Genomic DNA, 20,908 nt, shown 5'->3' with positions numbered 1-20,908 from the left:
CTGTCCCATGCCTGCTTTTGCCGCCAGCTCCACTCCCTCCCTCACAGTGTGGTCTTGATCTGTCCCTCCCACTCTCTTTCCCTTCCCCTTCACCCCTTCCACCACAACAGACTTACCAGCCAGACCTGGCTGCTCTTCAGCCTACTGGGCTGCACTCCTGGCTGCCTGCATGCTGCACTGCACGGGGCATTTATTGGCAACATTATCAGCCACATCAGCTAAAAAAGGCCAATTGGCGACACTGTCGATTTTCTTTATATTGGTGTCAATCTGTTATAGGACCAATGGATTCATGCACCTCTAATTGAATTGCATATGGTGGTGCTTTTTTCCAGCTCCAGCTCTAGCTCCAGCATCCATTCCATAGATGCTAAAGATTATCCTCTAGTGGCTACAACCAGTTCTCTAACACAGTGGTTCTCAACATTTTTTGTGCCAGGACCCATTTGTAAACATTGATGGCTAGTCCCAACCCAATGCCCCTCAAACACACTGCCCTCTGCCCCCAGGCCCCAGCCCACCACTGTGGGGCAGAAGGGGGGGTGTGGCAAAGGGAGGCCCAAACAGTCCCCTGCAAGCTGGAACTCTGCCAGCTTGCAAGGGAAAAGTCACAGTTTCCCACGTTTTTCTCCCTTAAAGGGGAATCTATTTTTAAAGGTTGTTGATCCATTTTTAAAGTTTATTCATGACCTATTCATATATTCTTGTGACCCACTTTTGGGTCATGACCCACAGGTTGAGAAACGCTGCTCTAACAGATCAACTTCCCTTGCAACATTGTTTTCTCAGGGCAGATGTTTAGCTATTGTCTTCATGTAGTTTCCACACCCTCTTATTAGGATGACCACAGGAATGAGAGGGCGTTTAGTGTGGATTATAATCCTGACCAAATTTAATGAGATATCACCAGAGTGGAGAGAACCCAAGACCTAAACAGACACGTAAACAGTGTGATGCCTCTATGAGCTCTTCTTTTGAGGGTAAATAGTACACCAAACAGTAGCCAAAGTAACAACCTGAGATTTAGACATGAACCTAAGTTTTTTCAAGGTGTTAGCAGCATCGAAGAGGAATCAGCATAATTCTTTTGTGTGAATTGGACTGTGTTTTATCACCTGCCAGTCCTGGAATTTCTCTTGGGCACAGGTCAGCCAGTAGACACATTATTGTGAACTCTTGTGTTAAGACGGCTGTGGCATATTATTTCTCAATTTGCAAAGCATGTTCCTGGAGTTAGCAGCACTGACAATACTTTATCTTATTTTTAAGTGAACAAATCCAGAAGTCAGCAGGGTGCCATAGCTCCTCTAGACCCCTACCAAGTGAAAGACAGCTGACTAATAAAGCAGCTGCTGTTCTAGAAAAATGTACAAGTCACCAATCACAATTTTTCAATTTTGTTTTGTTGAAACTCAAATCATGAGCTGCCAGCACCTGCACCTAAAGAACAGACTGCACAGGACAGTTGCACTAGCCGGTAGGGCAGAACTGCTCATACCCAAACTTCCAACCTTTCCAGAGGATGCTTCTCTTGACGCACACTTAGCAGTCAGTAACAACCACACAGTGGTTTCTAATTGCATAGTCTTCTTCAAGGTTGGATACAGATCCACAGGCTCAAGTAAGACCCATGGAAGTTCTTCCTCACTGTAACACTCTTGTGAATATATGCTCAGAACACCTACATTCCCCAGGCTACCTGCAGCCTTCTGGAGAAGCGTCATGTGGTGGTTGTGGTCACAGGTTCTACTCACAATGCATTTTGCTGGATTGGGTATGTTTTGCTCCTACCCATCTGATTTTAAACCAGACAGAACAGGTATGACATCAGAGGTTCCCTAGGGATTCAACCATATATATCTGTAGGGCCCACTTTCTCCTATTTGAGCAGGATCCAACACCAATAGCAAACCTCTAAGCAGGAATGAATATGATGCTGTCCAGAAAATAAGGGCTAATCCTTGTTGATCGTCTTTCTACAGAGACTATGGCACACCTTCTTTTAAAAGCACAGCTGCCTCTACTGCAATACTGGGTTCTAGCACATGAATTCAGAATTTAGGTCACAGAACAATGAGTATCCAATTATCACCATATGAACTGCTCAGGAGCATTAACCTTAAGTGTTTCAGGCATTTGTGGAAGGGTGACAGTTAAGGCTTATCTTAACTCTTATTTACTTTTGTTACAGGCTTGCAGGATCCTAGCAAGTATTCAGAGTTGCAGCACTGCCCGCTGGAGATGCAGATGGTCTGTGACCAGCAGCCAGGGACTACAGACAGATCTCAACACTGTTTTTATGTGGTTTGACTGACAGCATTCAGGGTACGCACTAGAACCTGCATTTGCAATGGATAGAAAGTCTGGACAGTCAAGGGGCTTCAAATGATTTGGAGCAGACAGAACTGCTGCTGTTTAGAAAAAGTTCTAGAGACAGATCTATTTTTGTGAACCCTGCTGTTGCATAATAGTGGAGCATGGATAAATCTGAAAAAATGGATGCCACTCCCAGAAATGTTAAGTGAAAGGCAGTAGGATTTTGCCAAAAAAATTTCCATTCAAGTATGTACCAAAAGGGCATGTGTTTTATATCCAGCAGCAGTAAGGCATATTTATTCCACTGTGTACATGAGTGTGGGTAACATAACTGGGAGCCAGTCGCAATCTCTATGCCCTTTTGACTTTGCTAAGTGAGAGGGAAGTCCTGTATTGAAAAAAAGTTGAGAACCACTAGAAAATGAGCAGTTCATACAAGGTCACATTTGACTTTATGCAAGTCCAACATGTAAAACAAAATCATTCCATGTGGGAGGGTTAGCTATAGCTGCCTAGATCTTCCTAGAGAATAGGCTGCATTCATAAAGCACTAGGAATGAGGAAAACATTTATAAGTATCTGTGGTTGGTTAGAAGCTTTGCTTATTCCCCAGCAGGACCTTCTGACTTTGCCTGACAGTGCAGAGAGATCCAGGATGTCTTAACCCCATTTCCAAACTTGGGTATAGTCTCACACTGGATTGAACATACCCCCCCCATTTTTTTAAAACAGAAGGAACATCAAAGCTTCTTTAAGTATGGAAGGGCTGGTGGCATAACTGCATAACCGGAGGTGGGAAATCAAACCTAGAAATAGCCCAGGCACAAAGCTTGCCCAATCAGCAAGGCAATGTAGTTAGCCATGTTAGTCTGACATCAAATAGAAGGCAGGGTAGTTTTGCCTATTATATATATAGCACAAACCTAATGCCCCTGGAGCAAGATTACCTTTCTACTAACCTTGAAGGCTGTAGCAGTCATGACTCCTGCTACTTGAGTTAATAATTTGGTACTCTCTCCACAATGATCATAATTGCATAATCAGGGCTAAACGTATGATTTTAGAGCAGCCCAGAGAGATGAGTACAGCTTGTGTAAACATACCCTGAACTAGTTTTAAATTAACTGGTTTGGTTCCCAGTCACAGTCTAGACAAAGATGCACAAGCCTTCAGGAAGGACTACACAAGCCTGGCCACGACCCTGGATGAGGACTGTCATTGAAACTGGTGCTACACTGCTATCAGTACCTGAACTAACCAGACGTACCAAATCTAATTAAATTGGTATGTCTACACAAGCTGCAGTCACACCTCTGGATTACACTTTAAGAAGTGTCTGAAAACCTTGCTTTGGTATAGGCTTTATCAATGTTGTAGACTTGTGACATAAAATCTAAACATCTTTCAGTTTTAATGGTGGCCTGAGCAGCACTGGCAATACTACTGTAATATATTTAAATTGAAAAATCAGTTCAATTAAGTCTCACACTAAATATTTCTGCAACTGTCCAGGTATGATTCATAATGTAGTAGAGTCTATTTAAAGACTGGATACAGAGGCATGAGAACTGGGGTGATGGCTTGCACTCTCAGGCTCACAACTTCCACAAATGATAAAGCCTAACCAGAACCAGACATCTGCCATTTGCAAACTGGCTCTTGCTCATTTCTCAACACACTCTACTCTGGAGCTTTGGATTATCTCTGCGTAAGGACTTTGACAATACGATGCCTGAAAGTGGCCATACAAATCCAACTTGTATCGATAAAGGCAAAACGGAACCCTGCATATTGGCAGGTCTCAACTCCCTCAGACACCAAAATGTCAAAAAAATAAGTTAATTCAGTAAATTATTATACAATACCTCTTTTGCCATATATTTTTATTGTGTGGTCTGGAAAATCAACAGATCTGTCCACGCTGCAAAGAAGAGGTATGAGGGAGCAGTGGGAGTGATCAGAAACATTGTACCAAATCCAGTTTGGAAGTCTGAGCATAACCCTTACATCCTTACTTTTAACCCACTGTAATGTTAACTACAAACTCTAACTTTTATAAACAGGTACAGTAAAAACCTTTAAAATATGGCAGTAAATTTCATATTTGAGGCCATCAGCATTTACCTAAAGATAGTAATTACTCAAAATAATGGCAATGGCCATGACATTTCAGTCCAAATTTTTTAGCAGAACTTTTCAAAACTCCAATATTTCTCAAATTAGGATCTCAATTTTCTTGTGTGATGCATGTAAAACACTATGTCCCTGATTATCCCGTTCTTAGGTGGGACCTGCCTCATTCACATTCCCAGAGGCATCAACTCAGAAGCTCAGGGATAATAATGATTTGAAACACCACTACTGGTTGCTGTTTCATTTCTCTGTAAGACAGCAGTGGGACCACAGACCTGCACAATTTACTGTGACCAGCATCTCATTCTTGTGCTGAACTTGAAGGGATCTGCAATGTACCACTGATTCCTCCTTTCCCTGGGTCAAGAACAAACTCAGTCCAAGGAGTCAGACCCATGGAGCTTATGGGCACACTTGAAGCCCCACCAAGAGTTAGCTACGTAACAAATCAATCAGACTTTGAGTATTTGTACTGTTCCCTATGAACAATATCTCATTTTTGTGACTTCCAAGGGCAGAGTTTGGGAGAATACAATTGCTTCTTCTATTCTCAATCTGTTTCTTGATCATTAGCAAACTCAGTACTACATAGAGGGACTAACATTATGAAAACAGGCTTTTTTACCCACCATTATCTTTGTTGGATTTTACAACTTTAAACACCACACAATGCAAAACTTCACTTACATTTAAATATGCACAGCACACTTAAATATCCATATCTAATCCAAAGAGTACAGCAAATTTCATTTGAGAACATTTGATATGCCATAAATATTAATATTTCAGCTTAAATAATATTCATGACTGTCGCAGTCCTATGTGGTACAAAGTATGCTTTGAAATAACATTTCCTAGTACTCTTGATAAAGGTGACTTAAGTTTATATACAAAGAAAGTATAAGGACTAGAAACTGGACACTTTATAAAACAATTAAAGCAGAAGTTTATTTCTCTTATAAATCAAGAACAATCAAAACATCCATAAAACTTCTACTGCCCTATAATGCTACAGGATTAATTTACCATATCATATCCAATGATTATATAAAATCCTCTAATTCTAAGATTTCCACAAAATAAATGGCAAGTTTTTAAATAATTGGATTCTGTTTCCCCCTTTTTTATAGATTGGAAACTATCTGTAAAAGAAGGTTATCACTTTGGAAAGAGACAACTGCTATAAATGAAGAATATTTTGGGGAACTCATCATCTGACAAAACAGGCAAAGAAATTTTCAATTTTTATTTTTTCTATGTAAAATATTTAGTCATATGCTGTCATCTCACATGTTTAATCTTAAATATCAATAATAAAGTTGTTTTTCAGGTGTGTCCAAACTGTTTTTATCAATTTAATGGCTACCAACCTTCCCAGCAATGCCTCACTACTATAGGCATTCGTAAATAAGGACACTTTACCTATATAACTGACATTTAGTAAATGGTATTCCAAGGATGGTTATTATTGTATATAATTTAAAAACAGTATTAAAATATGGCAAACTAAGATCAGTAGAAGGCAGTGTAGATTAGCACTTTATAGAGAGGGGTCTACCCAACTCAAGGAGGAAGGCGGCCGATTTCACGGACAGATTGCAGGGCCGGCCACCATTTTCGTGGGGTTACTGCAGTGCCCCAAGGCCTCTGATTGACTGAATGGCCATGGTCGCCCAACCCCTGTTGCTGATTGGTTAAGAGGACTGTCCGTCATATGGCCCTACCCTCACCATTGCTTGGCCAAGAGGGCTGTCCCTCATGTGGCCATGCCCCTCACCGCTGATTGGTGGCAGGCAGCCCCCTCAGCCACTCAATGGTGAGAGGTGGCAGCCATCTTGCCTGCTCCACATCATGCCAGCCACCCCCACCCCCACCCCCCATCCTACCCTTTGCCCCTGACAGGCTGAGCAGCCAGGAGGACTACTGGCTCCCACTGGGGAGCCAGCATTTTATTTTCAACACTTTTTTCCTCATGGATTTCACAGATATTGCCCGATTTTGTCATTTCTGCAAAATTTGCAAAATCACAATTTAAGTAGGTCCCTACTTCTAGGTTAACCAAATTGTGTATATATGTGTGCATTTACTTTATATCTCTAACAAGTATATATGTGTGTGTTTTGATATATTTATCTTAGTTTGAGAGAGACAAAGCACAAACTGAGATCAAACAATTCTGACACATTTTATCACATTTATAGTAACAAAACCACAGGCAGCACCCTCATATACCTGCAATCCCCAAACAATCTGAGCAGGACTCATATCATTTGTCTTTCTCTTGCATTTCAGTCACGCATTTTATGCATGCATATTACCCTGCCTATCTGCAACATCTTACTGAAGCCAATGGGACTACTTTCATTAATTACAGATGAGCATAAGTTAGGGGTTTTCAACCTTTTTGGATCAGTGTATCCCCAGCAGCCAGATGCAGAGCAAGTGGGGCACACAGCCGGATGCAGGGGTGGGAGGCAGCAAAATGCAGTGTGGGGGTGGCGTGCAGCCAAATTTGGAGTGGCAGCAGTTACCGCGTGCGAGCTTCCCTCACCCTGCGCATCCAGCTGGATAGGTGGCACCTGCGCAGCAGTGCTCCATCCCTGCCCACCGGCGGGTATCCTCTGGGGCAGAAGTGAGCAAAATATGGCTCGCAGGCTGCATCTGGACCGGGAGACCATTCTATCCGGCCCACGGAGCCCCTAAAAAATTTAGAAATTTAATGACAGGAACCAAAAATGACAGGAACCAAGGGCAGTAGGACCCAGGGGAAGCCCGGTGGGCTCCCACAACGGCAAGGCCCGCCTGGACCCCGCACCAGCTGGAAGCCCCAGCCAGGGCTACTGGCCTGAAACCACATGGCTGACTGCAGGTAAGGGGGAAGGGTGGGGGAAACGGCAGGGGAGGACCCTGGACAGGGAAGGAGCCCGGGGAAAAGTATCCCTGGGAAAAGCTGGGTGCAGGGGGGGGAAGCGGACCCTCCCCCACACTGCAGCCGCTTGCAGCCCGCATGGGGCTGCCTGTGCTTGCTCTGGACAGCCCCGCGGGCTGTGAGCAGCTGCAGCAGGGAGCGCCGGCCACGGGGCACGTGAGGGGCTGCTTTTCCACCCTATGCTCAGCTTTTCCCCAGGCTCCTTCCCTGCTCCTTCCTGGTGCGGAGGAAAGCAGCCCCTCGCCCAGCCAATGGCCAGCTCCTCACACTGTAGCTGCTCACAGCCTGCACAGGGCTGTCTTCAGCAGGCACAGGAAACCCCACGCAGGCTGTGAGTGGCCGCAGCAAGGGGTATCAGGTACAGGGTGGTCAAGGGGCCACTTTTCCCCCCCTGCGCTCAGCACCAGCTTGAAACCCGACCTCACTGCCAGCCTGGGCCCTGTGCCAGCTCTGGGCTCACCCGTTGGGGCCACGGCAGCAGCAGCTGTGGCCTCCCCAACTGCCATGCCAGGCAGTGTTTGCCACTGTTGCCTGTGGGCTGCCCAGCGCATGAGCTCCGGGTGGGCAGCAGCAGCAAACACTGCCCAGTGCGGCAAGCAGGGGGGCCACAGCTGCTGCTGCCATGCACAGCCGCCACATGCGAGCCCAGAGCTGGCAGGGCCCAGGTTGGCAGCAGGGGCAGGTTACAAGCTGGTGCTGAGCGTGGGAAAAAGCAGACCCTCACTTGCCCTGTGGCTGGTTCCCTGTGCTGTAGCCACTGGCAGCCCACATGGGGCTGCCTGTGGCTGCTCCAAATAGTCCCGCGTGGGCTGCGAGTGCCTGCAGCAGGAAGTGCTGGCCACGGGGCAGGTGAGGGGCCACTTTTCCCCACGCTTAGCACCAGCTTCTTCCCTCCCGGCGAGCAGGGGTCAGGGCTGTGTGCTGCCTCCCACTTGTACTGCGGGGCTGGGAGGCACTGGGAGTGAGCAGGTGTGGGAGCCAGTGGGAGCACGGGGCCCGCACTGGTGTCCCGGGCCTAGTGCCAGCAGGGCCTAGAGCAGGGTGGCAGGAGCGCGGGGTCCGAGTCAGCAGAGGCTCTATAGAGCTGGGCCAGCTCCCCCCTCTCCCTGCTGGTGCAGCCCAGCCTGGCTCCACAGACCCCTGCCAGCCTGTGCCCCACTTTGGGCCCCTCCGGTGCTGGCCCTGGGACATTGGTCCCAAAACATTGGGACATTGGTCCCAAAATGGTGAGCGGGGGCAGGGCACCTGTCAAGGGGCGGGGCTACCCATGCAGCCCATGACAGCCAGCCAAAACTGGGTAAGTGGCCCCCACCCGAAATAATTGCCCACCCCTGCTCTAAGGCCTTCTTAAGTACCCCCAGTTGATAACCCTTGGTATAAATCATTGCAAGATTGGGGAATTAGTTCCTTTTATACCTTCATCCTAATCCTGTAAGATCTTACAAAAGTTTGGTAGATGTTTTTAAACTGAGGAGAAATTCTTCATTTAAACTGGACAGACCACAGTGCAGATACCGATAACACTTGATCAGTGGGGGCCAACCTTTTTCGCAAGCATGCCACAAATTAGCTCCCACTCTCCATCAGTATCATTCTGATCCCCTTCCTCTGACCAATATGCTACTCTGTTTTCTGCTCTCTACCCGATCTGCTGCTATGCCTTCTAGTCCCAATACTTTGCACCATGCTTGATCTCTTGTGCTGCTTTATGCTTCTTGCTCTATCTGTTGCTGTGCTGTTGATTCCCACCTTAATCTGCTGTGTGTCACACACACAAGATGCCCGTGCCACCTGTGAAGCCTGTGTTACAGGTTGACTACCCCTGCACTAGATAGATATTCAAGAACAGGATAGTCCAATTTCAAAAACAGTAAATCTTGCTTCTTATTTGTAGTAGGGTTGGGGTGTTATAACTGTGATGGTCCTGGAAAGATGAGAAGAGCAAGGGGTATTTTTGTGCTATCTTTTATTGAGAGAGAGAGTATTTAACTTTGACTGTATCTTTTTCTTTCCCAAATCTGAGGAATGATACTTTGTTCCTGAAAGTTTAGCTAACATCTCTCCCAATTACACTGTTAGTCCAACAAAAAGTATCACCAAAAACACCCTTGCTTCTTATTTTGGCATTTTTGTTTGCTTCACAGATTGTAGGCATGTCATGAGATTATTGTATGCGAGATGGAGGGGTTTAAAAGAAGTAAAGGTGATTGTTTTATGCACTAAAAGAAGATGAAGCTTGCTTCCAAAGCAAGAAGCATCACAGAAGAAGTCACAAAAGCATGAGTGGAAGAAAGTAAAAGGGAGGGCTTGGTGCAGCAAAGGGTATGAGAGGCAGGCTGCAGAATGTGACAAGAAGGCAGTGAATATATTTGATGCCAGTGATTAGAGGGGGAGAAAGTTTAGTAGTAGCCTATTAGACTGGATTGAAAGGGAGCTTTGCTAGTCAGGGAGGGAAAGATCACACTAGTGAAGGCAAGGGTTGGTTAAAGCATGGAGGAAGGTTTTAGCAAAAGGGAAGGAAATTAAAGATTTGAGATGTTAGAAGGAAAGAAACAGATAGGGTAGGAGAGAGAGGAGGGAACCGAATGAAGCCAGATCCTCTTATGAGATGATCGAACTTTCACAGTTTTACTATCAATAGCAAATGAGGCAGGTATATGGTGTAATTCCAAGTTAAACCCATGAACATAAAATCGGAGTGACTTTTCCTTAAGGGAAAAGCAGAAACTAGACTTTAATTTCATATGATGCCTTTCATACTTGGGATGTCACAAATTGCTTTAAACACTGTGCGGGGAAACAACCATTATACACTCAAGAGCTCATGCATAATAATACTTAGCATTTTTTATAGGGCTTTTCATCTTCAAAGTGCTTTATAAACAACTCATTAATCTCAACAACACACCTGTGAGGTAGATAAACATCTCTGTTTGGTAGGTGGAGAAACAGAAACAGAGGTTAAATGACATGTCCAAGGCAAGGCATTGTCAGATTCAGGCTCAGAATCCAAGAGTGTCTGGTTCCTAGCCCTGTGCTCAGATCACACCTTTCACTCACTTTGCACATAACACAGGTAAAAAGACCTTGCCAAGTACACATGCCATGGGATCTTTAAGGCCCACTGAGACAAATCAGCAGAAAAGGAAGATAAACAGTGTGGTCCAGTGGACAGGATGCTAGAACAGAACAAGAGACCTGAGTCTTCCTCCAGGCAGGTCAATTCATTTTTTATGAACCCCCATTCCTTGTTCCACCATTTATGTCCCAACACTTTAGGGCAGGTACTACAGTCTTTGGATTTAGTGCAACAGCACCTCAGCCTTAGCTGGGGTTTCTAGGTCCTCCCATAATACCAGTAATAGACTCATTTTAATATCTCAAGCCTTCTGTAATCATCAACAATTTTGAATGAGAATGACTAACTTTATATAGAAGTTATAAGAACTCTCCCTCTTACTGATGGCATGCAAAAAGATTGTTTTACTACAATTAACATCATATCACTGTATAAGAAAGAAAGGCCTGAAAATATTTTTATCCTACTTATTGTTGACATCAGGAACATCAAGACTGAACTAGTTCTGTGACATACCTTAAACAAAGGGGCAGAAGTAGATGTAGCACTGACATGCTTTTTCTGAGATGTTTGTGAGCCATTGGTCATAAGTAAAAGTTTTCAAGTAGTTTGATAAGCATCTTTTCTCTCAGAGTTCACTCCTGTGATGCCATATGCCGATGATTATCAACCATAATACTGCAGCACTCTGGGGTACCCCAAGATTTTTGAAGGATGTCATAAGGTACAGGAGATAAGCCAGGTGTGAAAAGATAAGCAGATAAGAGTAGCTTCAGGCTCATCCCTGCCTGGCCCCTCTACAAAGAGGTAAGCATGGTAAAGTTACTTTTTTGGAATGGAATACTGCTCATTTAGTAAATGTTATAGAAGGGTGCCTTAAGTCTAAAAAGGTTGAGAACCACTGCTACAACTACACAGGTTCCCCACTATAGAGATTTCCGAGATAAAGAAGACCCAAGTTTAAAATGAAAAAATATATATCACAAAAACAAAAATGGCCCCAAACCAATTTTTCTACCAGTAGAGGTTACCTTATAAATACATCACAATATTTCTCAAGCTACCAGGAAAAAACTTATATATGCCTCAGTAGAACTGTGCAATATAGGAAAAGATAAGGAAAAGGAGCAATAGGTTAAGACTTATGCAACAGAAAAAAAAATTAATGAGTCTGGGTGCCCAGTCCACCATGACGGAAAAGCTGATTTAGGAATAAAAGAAAAAACTTCAAATTATCCTTTTTTAAATTTAAAAACTGAAAAGAAAACCCAAAACAGTAAAGAAAAAAATCCATCGCAAAACAAGACAATGGAGGCTTAAAATAAGAAAGAGGCAGTTGTTGAAGGTCAAATAGATATTAAGTGTCCCATAAAATGAACAGTTTTCTTTTAATGTTTTTAACTTGTGCATTGTAAACAATATGGGCCTCACTTTGGCTGCTGTTTGTGCCATCTTAAATCTATATTTTTCTTGTAAAAGTCTGACCAACTTCCAGTTTTAGATAAAAAATAAATGCATGCTAAATCATGCTAAAAATAAATCACACAGGAAATGCAATTACATTTAATTAGATTGAATATTAACACTTACCCTGCAATCATAAAAACAATTTTAATGAAAGACCCACCAAGATAATGTTATCCAGTTAAAGTAATTTATTTGTGTATTTAAGTGGTGTACCATTCTAAATAGAATGAGGCAGACTAAAGAAATAAACATGTAACACCAAAAATTAATGTTACTACTATTATTTCCCATAGTAGAATTTAGCTAATAATGTGATAAACATTAACACAATTATAATAAAACTATAAGAATTCTTTTGTTATTTATGAAATAAATGATCACTTTATTAGTAAGCAATTATCAAGAAATGTCAGAGTAACCTTTTCTTCTGAGTGCTTTGCTCATTATTTTTGTTTTCCTTGTATATTTAAAGAGTCTTTTTCACCAACAAACCACTTAGAAGTTTCCCTTGTGGCAATGTACACTAGCACAAGGGTACACGGTGATTCTGTGTAGGAACAACAGAGAAAATAATCAAAGCAAGAGCTGATGCTTGAACAGTTTTCTTTCAACTCCCCTTGGAAATCCTGGTACTATAGGTCTTGGATTCCTTAACAGAAAGGGATTATGTTCATCAGTTACAACAGTTCATCTGGGCCTAAGTCCAGGTAGACTGCTTGTCTAAACTCGATGAAATATAGGCGCCACCAGGTAACAGGAGAGGCGAGAGACCTTACCAGAAATACGTAACTGAAAATTAAAAAATGAAATTTAAACGCTACTTTATCCAAGCAGTTTCTTTCTACAGGATGCAGTAACTGTAAACTAGACTATACACTGCATAGGCAACTTTGTGAACTTTCAGCAACTCTCTCACATAAGTATCATAAAATTTAGGCTAAATGTGCAAGTTAGATACAAACACTATTTACTGTAATTGGAAATGCCTACAACCGCCACAACGACCAAGGAACAGAGCCCAGTATACTGGCAGGGGAAAGGGAGATGAAAAAGCAAACAAGCAATTGAGCAGACTGCTCCCCCCTGCTTCATCAAAATATTTAACAACTGAATTTTAATGTTGGTGAAAGCTGCTGGGCTGACAGCAATAGCAACCGATGTGTTGTCTTTGTTCATACAAAGCTTAGGCAATAGCAGCAGTGTGAGCAGCCCAACACTAACACATCAGCATACCTAAACTGCCAACAAGAGCTACTCTTACCAATTCTTTCCACTAAGAATTTAAGTTCTAAACACTCTGAAAATAGATCCCTTGAATTTTTTCATACCACCCCAATAACAATCGTGAAAATCGCATGCATCTATGGAGCCTATATATAGTTTTAATACAAAAAAGTCCTTTGTTACAGACCATGAGAAGTAATCATTGCTGCTTTTAAAATAGTATCTAGTCTGTGGCATGACGACAAAATTATGACTTAATGCTACTCACACTGGGACTTGTGGGCTTTGGTTTTAATTTACTCAAAAATCAAGAGAATCCAGTACCAGGACTTCAAATCAAACCCCTCTGAATTTCAGTGGGTGACAGAAGAAGTCTGATATATCTAAAAACCTATATGGCTAGGTTTGACACTAAAGACAATCCCAAACTAGGAAAAGGCTATTAACTGGCTCAGATGTAGCCAAAAATTCTTCAAAATAAGCTGAAAGTTTTAAGCACACAGTGCAGAGGGAGCAAGAGAACCTGATAACATAAAGACTCTATCATGTAGAGCAAACTTCACTTCAGATCCAAACTGGAATACTGGCCTTTTTTGCCCCTAATCCTGAATTCTTAGTTTTCTGCACTGATGCAAATGAATCAGTCTTGATAGCGTGCAAGAAGGACTTGGAATTTTGTTGGAATGAAACAGTGTATTGTTTTTCCAGAACTAAACAATGTACATGACACACTATTTTAGAACTCTTCTGGTATGCATAATTTTTGCCTATGTCTGTTACAAGTAGTTTCTGGACTAATGAATGAAATTCAGTGTTAAGACCAGGGAGAAATGAATTTAACTAAATGTAGAAAGCTGGTCTGTAGTTTAAAGGGGCATAGTCCATTTCCTTGAGGTCCAAAAGTTAGATTAAAATAATAATAATCATAAAAAAGCTGTTTGTTCATTTAATCATAATACTGGAAATATAACCAACATGATTGTGCTAGGTTAAGGGAACAAAACAGAAAAAAGGCATGGTATGACCTAGTTCATTATTCAAGCTCAGTGAGAAGGAAACAGCAAAGACCGGCTCATACCTAACTTCTGGACTCTACTCTTGAACTTTAAGAAGACTCCCTTACCAACACTGTCCTGCAGGGTGCTGCGGACAGACGAAGGAGGGGAAGACCTAGGACAAACTGGACCACCAACATCAAAAAATGGATGGGATTAAAACTGATTGTACAAAGACTGCAAAAGACTGGGAGGAATGGAGGAAAGTTATTACTACATCAAATGTGCCCCAACAGTCCATGCAGCTTCAGGACTGGCTTGACTTAAGAACACTCCTCTTCTGATGTGTACTTTCCAACCAAGACCCATCTCTAGCAGAAAGTAAAACAACACTCTGTGAAGAATAAAACAGATTCTGTTTTCAATCTTAGGCTAAAATATAAATACTAAGAGTAGAATTCCATCAGAAATTCCAATCCTTTCTAGCTTAGAAAACCCTACGATAAATGGAGAAGAATTATTCAGTGATAAAGAATGAAGAAAGTGAAAGTTCAACAACTGACAGTGAAATGGATGTTTAGTCCAACTGCTTAAGAGCTCTGCTCCTTTGCCACCCATTTATCTTCAGCGATTAGAAGGATGACCTTTTGGGTAAGGCATTGTTGTGGGTTCTGGATATCAGGTTCAATTTCTGCCAGTGCCAAAGACTTAACACATCTCTGTACTGCCATATCTAAATCTGTAAAATAGAGGTAATACTTCATCCTCCCCTTTTTGTTTGTCAGGGCTATTTAGATTGCAAGTTCTATGGGGCAGGGATCTTTGCCAAAAGGCCACTTAAAAAAAGTATCAAGCACCAGGATTTTGGTTTTAGCATCTAAGTGCAACACAGCGCCATTTGCAGGTCCCACATGCCCCTGTCAATGTTTCAGCACCCTCATCCTTGCTATGAATGTTATATGACACAATAAAAAAGCTTGGGTACCTCCAGCCAAAGCAAGAAAGACCAGACTCACATTCCAGGTGACTTAATGTAAAAAACAAATAGGAAAAGAGGAGCAGAAGATATAATCTAAAGTTGGAAGCAGATCTTGCAAGCAGAATGCGTTTCTGTTGACTGCTATAAGCTGTAAGTGGAGGTGCAGAGGAAAAAGAAGGGGCCATTTGAAGGTCATTTACTTTCCTGAACATGCTGTAGCTAGGGTCATGTTACTTAGCAAATTCCTCAATAAAAAGAAAGATGGAGGAAAAGGCATTTAATGGAGTGAGTTAGAAAGAGTCTACAGTAACAAACAAACCGGGGAATCATTTAAGCACAAGGAAGGCATTTACTTACAATGCTGCTAATCCCTCTAATTATTCAGAATAATGTTTAGATTCTAAATCGCATTATACACAACAGTACAAAAAGGTGCTCTGCTGTGGAAAAAGTTACCGGGTTCTCATCTACTACACAGATCTGGGTGGAGTTACATGCGGATATGAGAAGCTGGTAAAAAGAGAGGTTCCAAAGTGGTAGGATGAATCCTATTCCCTCCCAGCTGGCTGAAACTGGAAAGGTTTTAACTGACTTGTACCCAGGAGACTAGGTTGATTTGTTCTGGTTTGGGGTGGGTTTCTGGAAATCAAGCAAGTTTTGAAAGCAAGAGATGTGAAGAAACGAGACATGTAGTAGGGACTTTATTTTTCTGTCTCCAAGCTATAAGCCTACACACCAGTTCATGCAAAGATGCTGCAGAGTCCAACATAATATACCAGAAGTATTTTTAAAGGTTTTTCATAAGTGACAGAACCATATCAAATGTCAAATGTGTGCGCGCACACACACACTAATCCATTCCCCACTGGATTTAATCAAATATTATTAACCCTCTGTGCAGTTTCAAATGATTGAGTTTTTCATTGAAGATCATCCTACCAGACAACATTTTCTTTTTCCTTGTAAATATGTCATTTTTTACTAAAATCACTTTACGCTGGGACATAGGACAAGCAATAATCAGTCCAGGGCCAAGGACAAGAATATTAAATCCAATTCAAACTTCTATTCTGAGAGGGGCAAACATAGGAACTTCAAGAAATTATCATTTTGTCCTCTAAGACATTCAGCACTTGCTCCAAGCCAAATTCTGAGGTACTAGTCTATGCATCAAAACACTATTTTTTAAAACTTGCCAATAACATGAATTTCCTATTTGTTTTCTCCCAGAAAAAATTGTTATTGATTAACTTGGGGTACTAAGGAAGCCTTGCTTGATCAAAAATAAATAAAGAATAATAAAATAATAATAAATACTAAAAAATCAATAATCTGAAACAGGGGTGATGCGTAGGGGGTGTATGCAGGTGCACGTGACCCTACTGAGCATGGCAGTACACCCCCTGCAAGAAGGCAGTGTCGACGCTGTCGATGGTGCCTGCAGGCGGTTGCTGCTCGCCACCCTACTGCCAACACTGCCAGTGGCACTTGTGGGCGGTCCACGATCGCCCCTGGCTGCTGCCGCTGCTGCTAGTGGGTGGTAACCGATCCCTAGTTGGTGCTCACCATCCCCACCCCTCAGCAGCACTGTGGAAGCTCTGCGCTCTGTGCTCCTGCTGCCGCCAGCATAGCCATGCTTCACCACCACTGGGGGCACATGCCATTCATGATCTGAAAAACTCAAACATTTCTAAAATGTCTTTTTTTCCCCACAGATATTAAACAGGCACTTGGTTTACTACAGACATGTTTGTTATACAACTCTCAAGTCATGCAAGCAGGGCAATTCCAAAATAATTTGGTGAGGTCAGGCTTCATCACTATTTTTAAGGGATGACAAATACTGCTCCAGTATTCTAGCTGAGTACAGTATCCGAATGCATACTTAGCTACCAAATGTACAAGCAATAGCCAAAATATACAAGCAATTACGCAGTATACACAAGCCTGGTGGATGGTTACATAAATATATTATGGACATATACATGCAGATACAGATTTGCAATTATGTAATTTTGAAAGTGTGGCCTATTATTTGCAGTATCAATATTATAGAGCCTTGTTTCATTATCAGAGACAAAGAAACAATATAAGACACAGCAGAAGCACTTATCATGGTCCATGGTAAAGGAACCATTTAAAAGTGGAATCTTATAATTTTTTTTTTTGCTACTTCAATATGTCATGAGTAAGGAAGTCACACATGATTATGACCATTTGATTTTGGACTCTCACTTAATTTCCAAATAAATATATTTCCAGCAACTACATAGTTCTGAAGACAGAAATACGTTCACAAAAGATGGAGGAACTTCTGCATTATAATGGTTTATATGTCTGCAATCAGTAAATCAGTTTCCACAAGAGGACTGTTATGTCATAGACCCTTCTGGATTGTGTTTGCTTTATGTAGGTAGGTTTTTGTAATTCCTTGATTTTATTTTTTTTATTAGCAATGGAATGTCACCAGTGCAATTATTTTTAACACTTGAAAACTGTCACAATGTGCAATTAGATCACCTAGAAGCCAGTGTAACATCATATAATCCATATTAATGTGTAAATGCATACTGTGCAAACTCAGCATGCCATTTTTATGTTTCAATGTTTTGGCTGTCTCTTAATTTTCCTTTTCAAAATGGTAAATACAATTAGGTCTCCTCTTCGCCTTAAATATTGTTCAAACATGGTTGCAGCAAAATTGAGTTTAGCTTATTTGCAAGAATACTTTTGAATATAGTACTTTTGAATACTTTTAATGGCACATTTAACACAGCTCTGACCAAACTCCATTCATGCAGATTACTCATATTCTTAAGTGGTTCTCTTGCACTTGGTATTGAATCATATTTTGAAATGCAAGTCTGCAAACAGTGAAGTATGATCCCTTAGATTAAGTTCCCCATCACACTTTCTTTTAGAACACAAAACAGTTATTTTAGCAAAATAATCCACCTTCTTTTTACTTAATAAACGTAGATTTTTCTAAAGTTAGCCAAAGACCTTTTAATACCCAATAGAGGGTATTTGCCCAACTTGCAAATTTCCCACCCCCAAGGTTTTCAGATATGCTTATTTTCTCAGTCCCTAGAAATGATTCCATCATTGGGAACACTCTTCTTAATCATACATTAAAATGTTCAAAAAATATGAAATTATATCACTAAGACACACTGACAAAAAGGAAATTTATACTCAATTTAGGTGGAATGGGTTTTCTTAGATCAACGGCAATCTAATTTCAATTCTTTCCATCTTTCAGTATTTTCAAATTAAATTACTGCACTGTCCAATTCAGGGAAAATTTGATTTAGCCTCATCAACATTTTATGAACTCCTTTGTGATTTTGCTTTCTAAACTTCTGGAAATGCAGAACTGAGAAGGAAAGTGAATAAGATAGAAGCTCTCAAGGGCTGTATAATACCTTACCAACATAAAATTAATAACTTGGAATACACATGGATACAGATACAAGTTTAGATCACAGAGGCTGCTTACAGATGTGGGGAAAAAAACAAACCAAAACCAGAGCTTTACCAAAGAGATGCACGTCAGTTTGACCCAACTTGCCCAAAGTCTGTATAGATCACGTGCTTCAGTGGAGCTTTTTGGTTCTTTTATATCAATTAGCCAATTCAATCAGCTATTAGATAAAAGCACCAAAAAGCCCAGCTGAAGCATGTGATCTATACAGGCATTGGGTGAGCTGGGTCAAACTGACATGATACATCTTCTGGGCATGAGCTGTACTTGGTGTTGGGGCACACCAAGCTGAAAGTAAAGCACTGGGTTTTTTTCACATTTGTAAGCAGCCTAAAGAAAAAGAAAAAACCAAGGCAAAACAGCTCTAGAGGTCCCTGTCACAAGCACAACTCTTGAAACAAGAACTTGACACATTAGATCACTGATTCTCAATGAAAGTGTGCCATAGCACCCTGGGGTGCTATGAGATCTTTTTAAGGGTGCTGCAGGGTACCATGCAATTTTAGCACTGTTAGGTGTGCAAACACTTAAACATGATTCACAAGATAAACCCAAAGATTTCAGATATGATTTTATAGCGTCAAAAACATTTCTGAACAGTTGTGGTCTGAGTTCTTTGCTACAGAACAACCACTCTAGTATTTTTCCATAGCCAAAAAATGAGTGACAGCCAAGAGCTGGCATTTCTCGAAGGGTGCTCTGAGTCTAGCAAATGGTACCTTCAGTCTAACAAAGGTTGGGAGACACTGCTTTAGATTAGAAGTCTTGGAAAACACTACCAGTTTTAGAAGCTTCTGAATTCTAAGGAAAGGTGGTCTGAGCTGCTACAGTAAAGCCCAGTTCATTTGAGACTCAGGACAGAAGGATTGTGCATGATATTGAACACCACAGATGACACATCCAACTAAAAGAGGGACTGGCAAGACAATTATTCAAAGGACATGTGACAAAGGGAGGATCTTGGCTGTTGGGACTTAGATTTTTCAAGTTTAGATTCTGAAGGAGAAGCACTGAGAATCTTCCTGGATATGAGTTCAACTGCACTATTAGACGGAGATTTCTTTACTACCAGAAGCCTTCACCACTTACCACAAAAACTCCTTTTGCCTATAAAGCTTGCTGCTAGCTATAAAGAAAAGGCTTTTATATTTTCAAACTTTAAACTTACTTCAAAGCTGTTGAACAAAATCAAAAAGAGAAGTCAACAGCAGAACAACAGGCATGAGACAAGAGACTGAACTTTTGTTATACAGTAACTGTATACATTAACATTATGCTTTCATTGGAAGCATGCAGAGTGAGGTTTAAGGATGCTTTTCACAGTTATAATTAATGCTCTTTTGATGTAACAGATTATTTAACAGGCTTTCAAAAATGTAAGTACATTTCATCACCAAGGCTAAAGGAAGATATTTTTTTCTGCCTATAGATTTAGGGCTGTGCTCTGTGTGGCCCCTCTGCAAAGAGGTGAGCACTGTAATAAATTTTAGAAATAGCTTGCTGCTCAATTCTCAGGTTATGGAGGGGTGCTTTGAGTCTAATGAGGGGTGTGTTGAGTCTGAAACGGTTGAGAACCACACTGCTTTATCTACTCTGGAGCTTCACAAGTAAAAGGGCTAGGTTGGTGTTAGCAACAGGGGACAGTGCAGACAAGGTTCTTGTGGCTGAGGCAGTTTTAACCATGTAAGCGAGGTAAGTAAAGGGGTGATAAAGCCAGGACCTGCCAAAGGAACCTAATCTTATCTACAGATCCCTCCAAGCTGTCTGACAATTTTCTAATTGTTGGCAGTAGATACGACCGTCAAGTCTCTCAAGCTAGACAGCCAGTGAGGAAATGTTGGTCTGTGACCACATGTTGGTCTGATTGGAAAAATCAGTGATGCTTAAAGTCTTTCCTCCACAGGTCCATGATTTTGTTGTGGACATTACACTCCCTCCTGCGATAGGCAGACCACACAACACTCTCTCTCTCCAGTTAAACTCAGGTTGTTCCCGTGTGAGACGTAGCCTCAGGAGCAGAAAGGTTTGCTGCCTGAGTTTGTCAGTGTCTTTCTCCGGGGGAGAGGCGGGGGTGTTATTGTGTCACCGCCCCTGCCACGCGCAGTCCCTCTCCGGGCGGGAGGGGGACAGGAAAAGAAGGGGTGTGAGGGCCACTCCGGGGGCAGCGTGACTGCGCCTCCCCCCGGCCCGCTCCGCTCCCTCAGCGCAGAGCCCGCGCGCACTCACCCCCGCGCCGCAGCGTGCGTACAGCTCTGGGCGCCGCCATCTTGGACAGCTGGGCCTGGGTCACGTGGCGGCGGGC

General features: G+C 42.0%; 1 protein-coding gene across 1 annotated transcript in view; it reads right to left on the bottom strand.

Moving 5' to 3' along the window:
- METAP1D (methionyl aminopeptidase type 1D, mitochondrial) overlaps nt 1-20,891 on the bottom strand; it is a 77,442-nt gene extending 56,551 nt beyond the window's left edge. The window contains exon 1 of the mRNA XM_019522851.1: nt 20,833-20,891. Within this exon, the coding sequence (XP_019378396.1) occupies nt 20,833-20,872 (40 nt within the window). The 5' untranslated portion in view covers nt 20,873-20,891. The remainder of the gene's footprint in view (nt 1-20,832) is intronic.
- Nucleotides 20,892-20,908: the final 17 nt, after the last annotated feature.

The sequence above is a fragment of the Gavialis gangeticus genome, unplaced genomic scaffold (genome assembly GCF_001723915.1).
Source record: "Gavialis gangeticus isolate Ggan-Ray unplaced genomic scaffold, GavGan_comp1, whole genome shotgun sequence".
Taxonomy (NCBI): Eukaryota; Metazoa; Chordata; order Crocodylia; family Gavialidae; genus Gavialis; species Gavialis gangeticus.
This window is presented reverse-complemented; position numbering and strand designations above follow the sequence as displayed.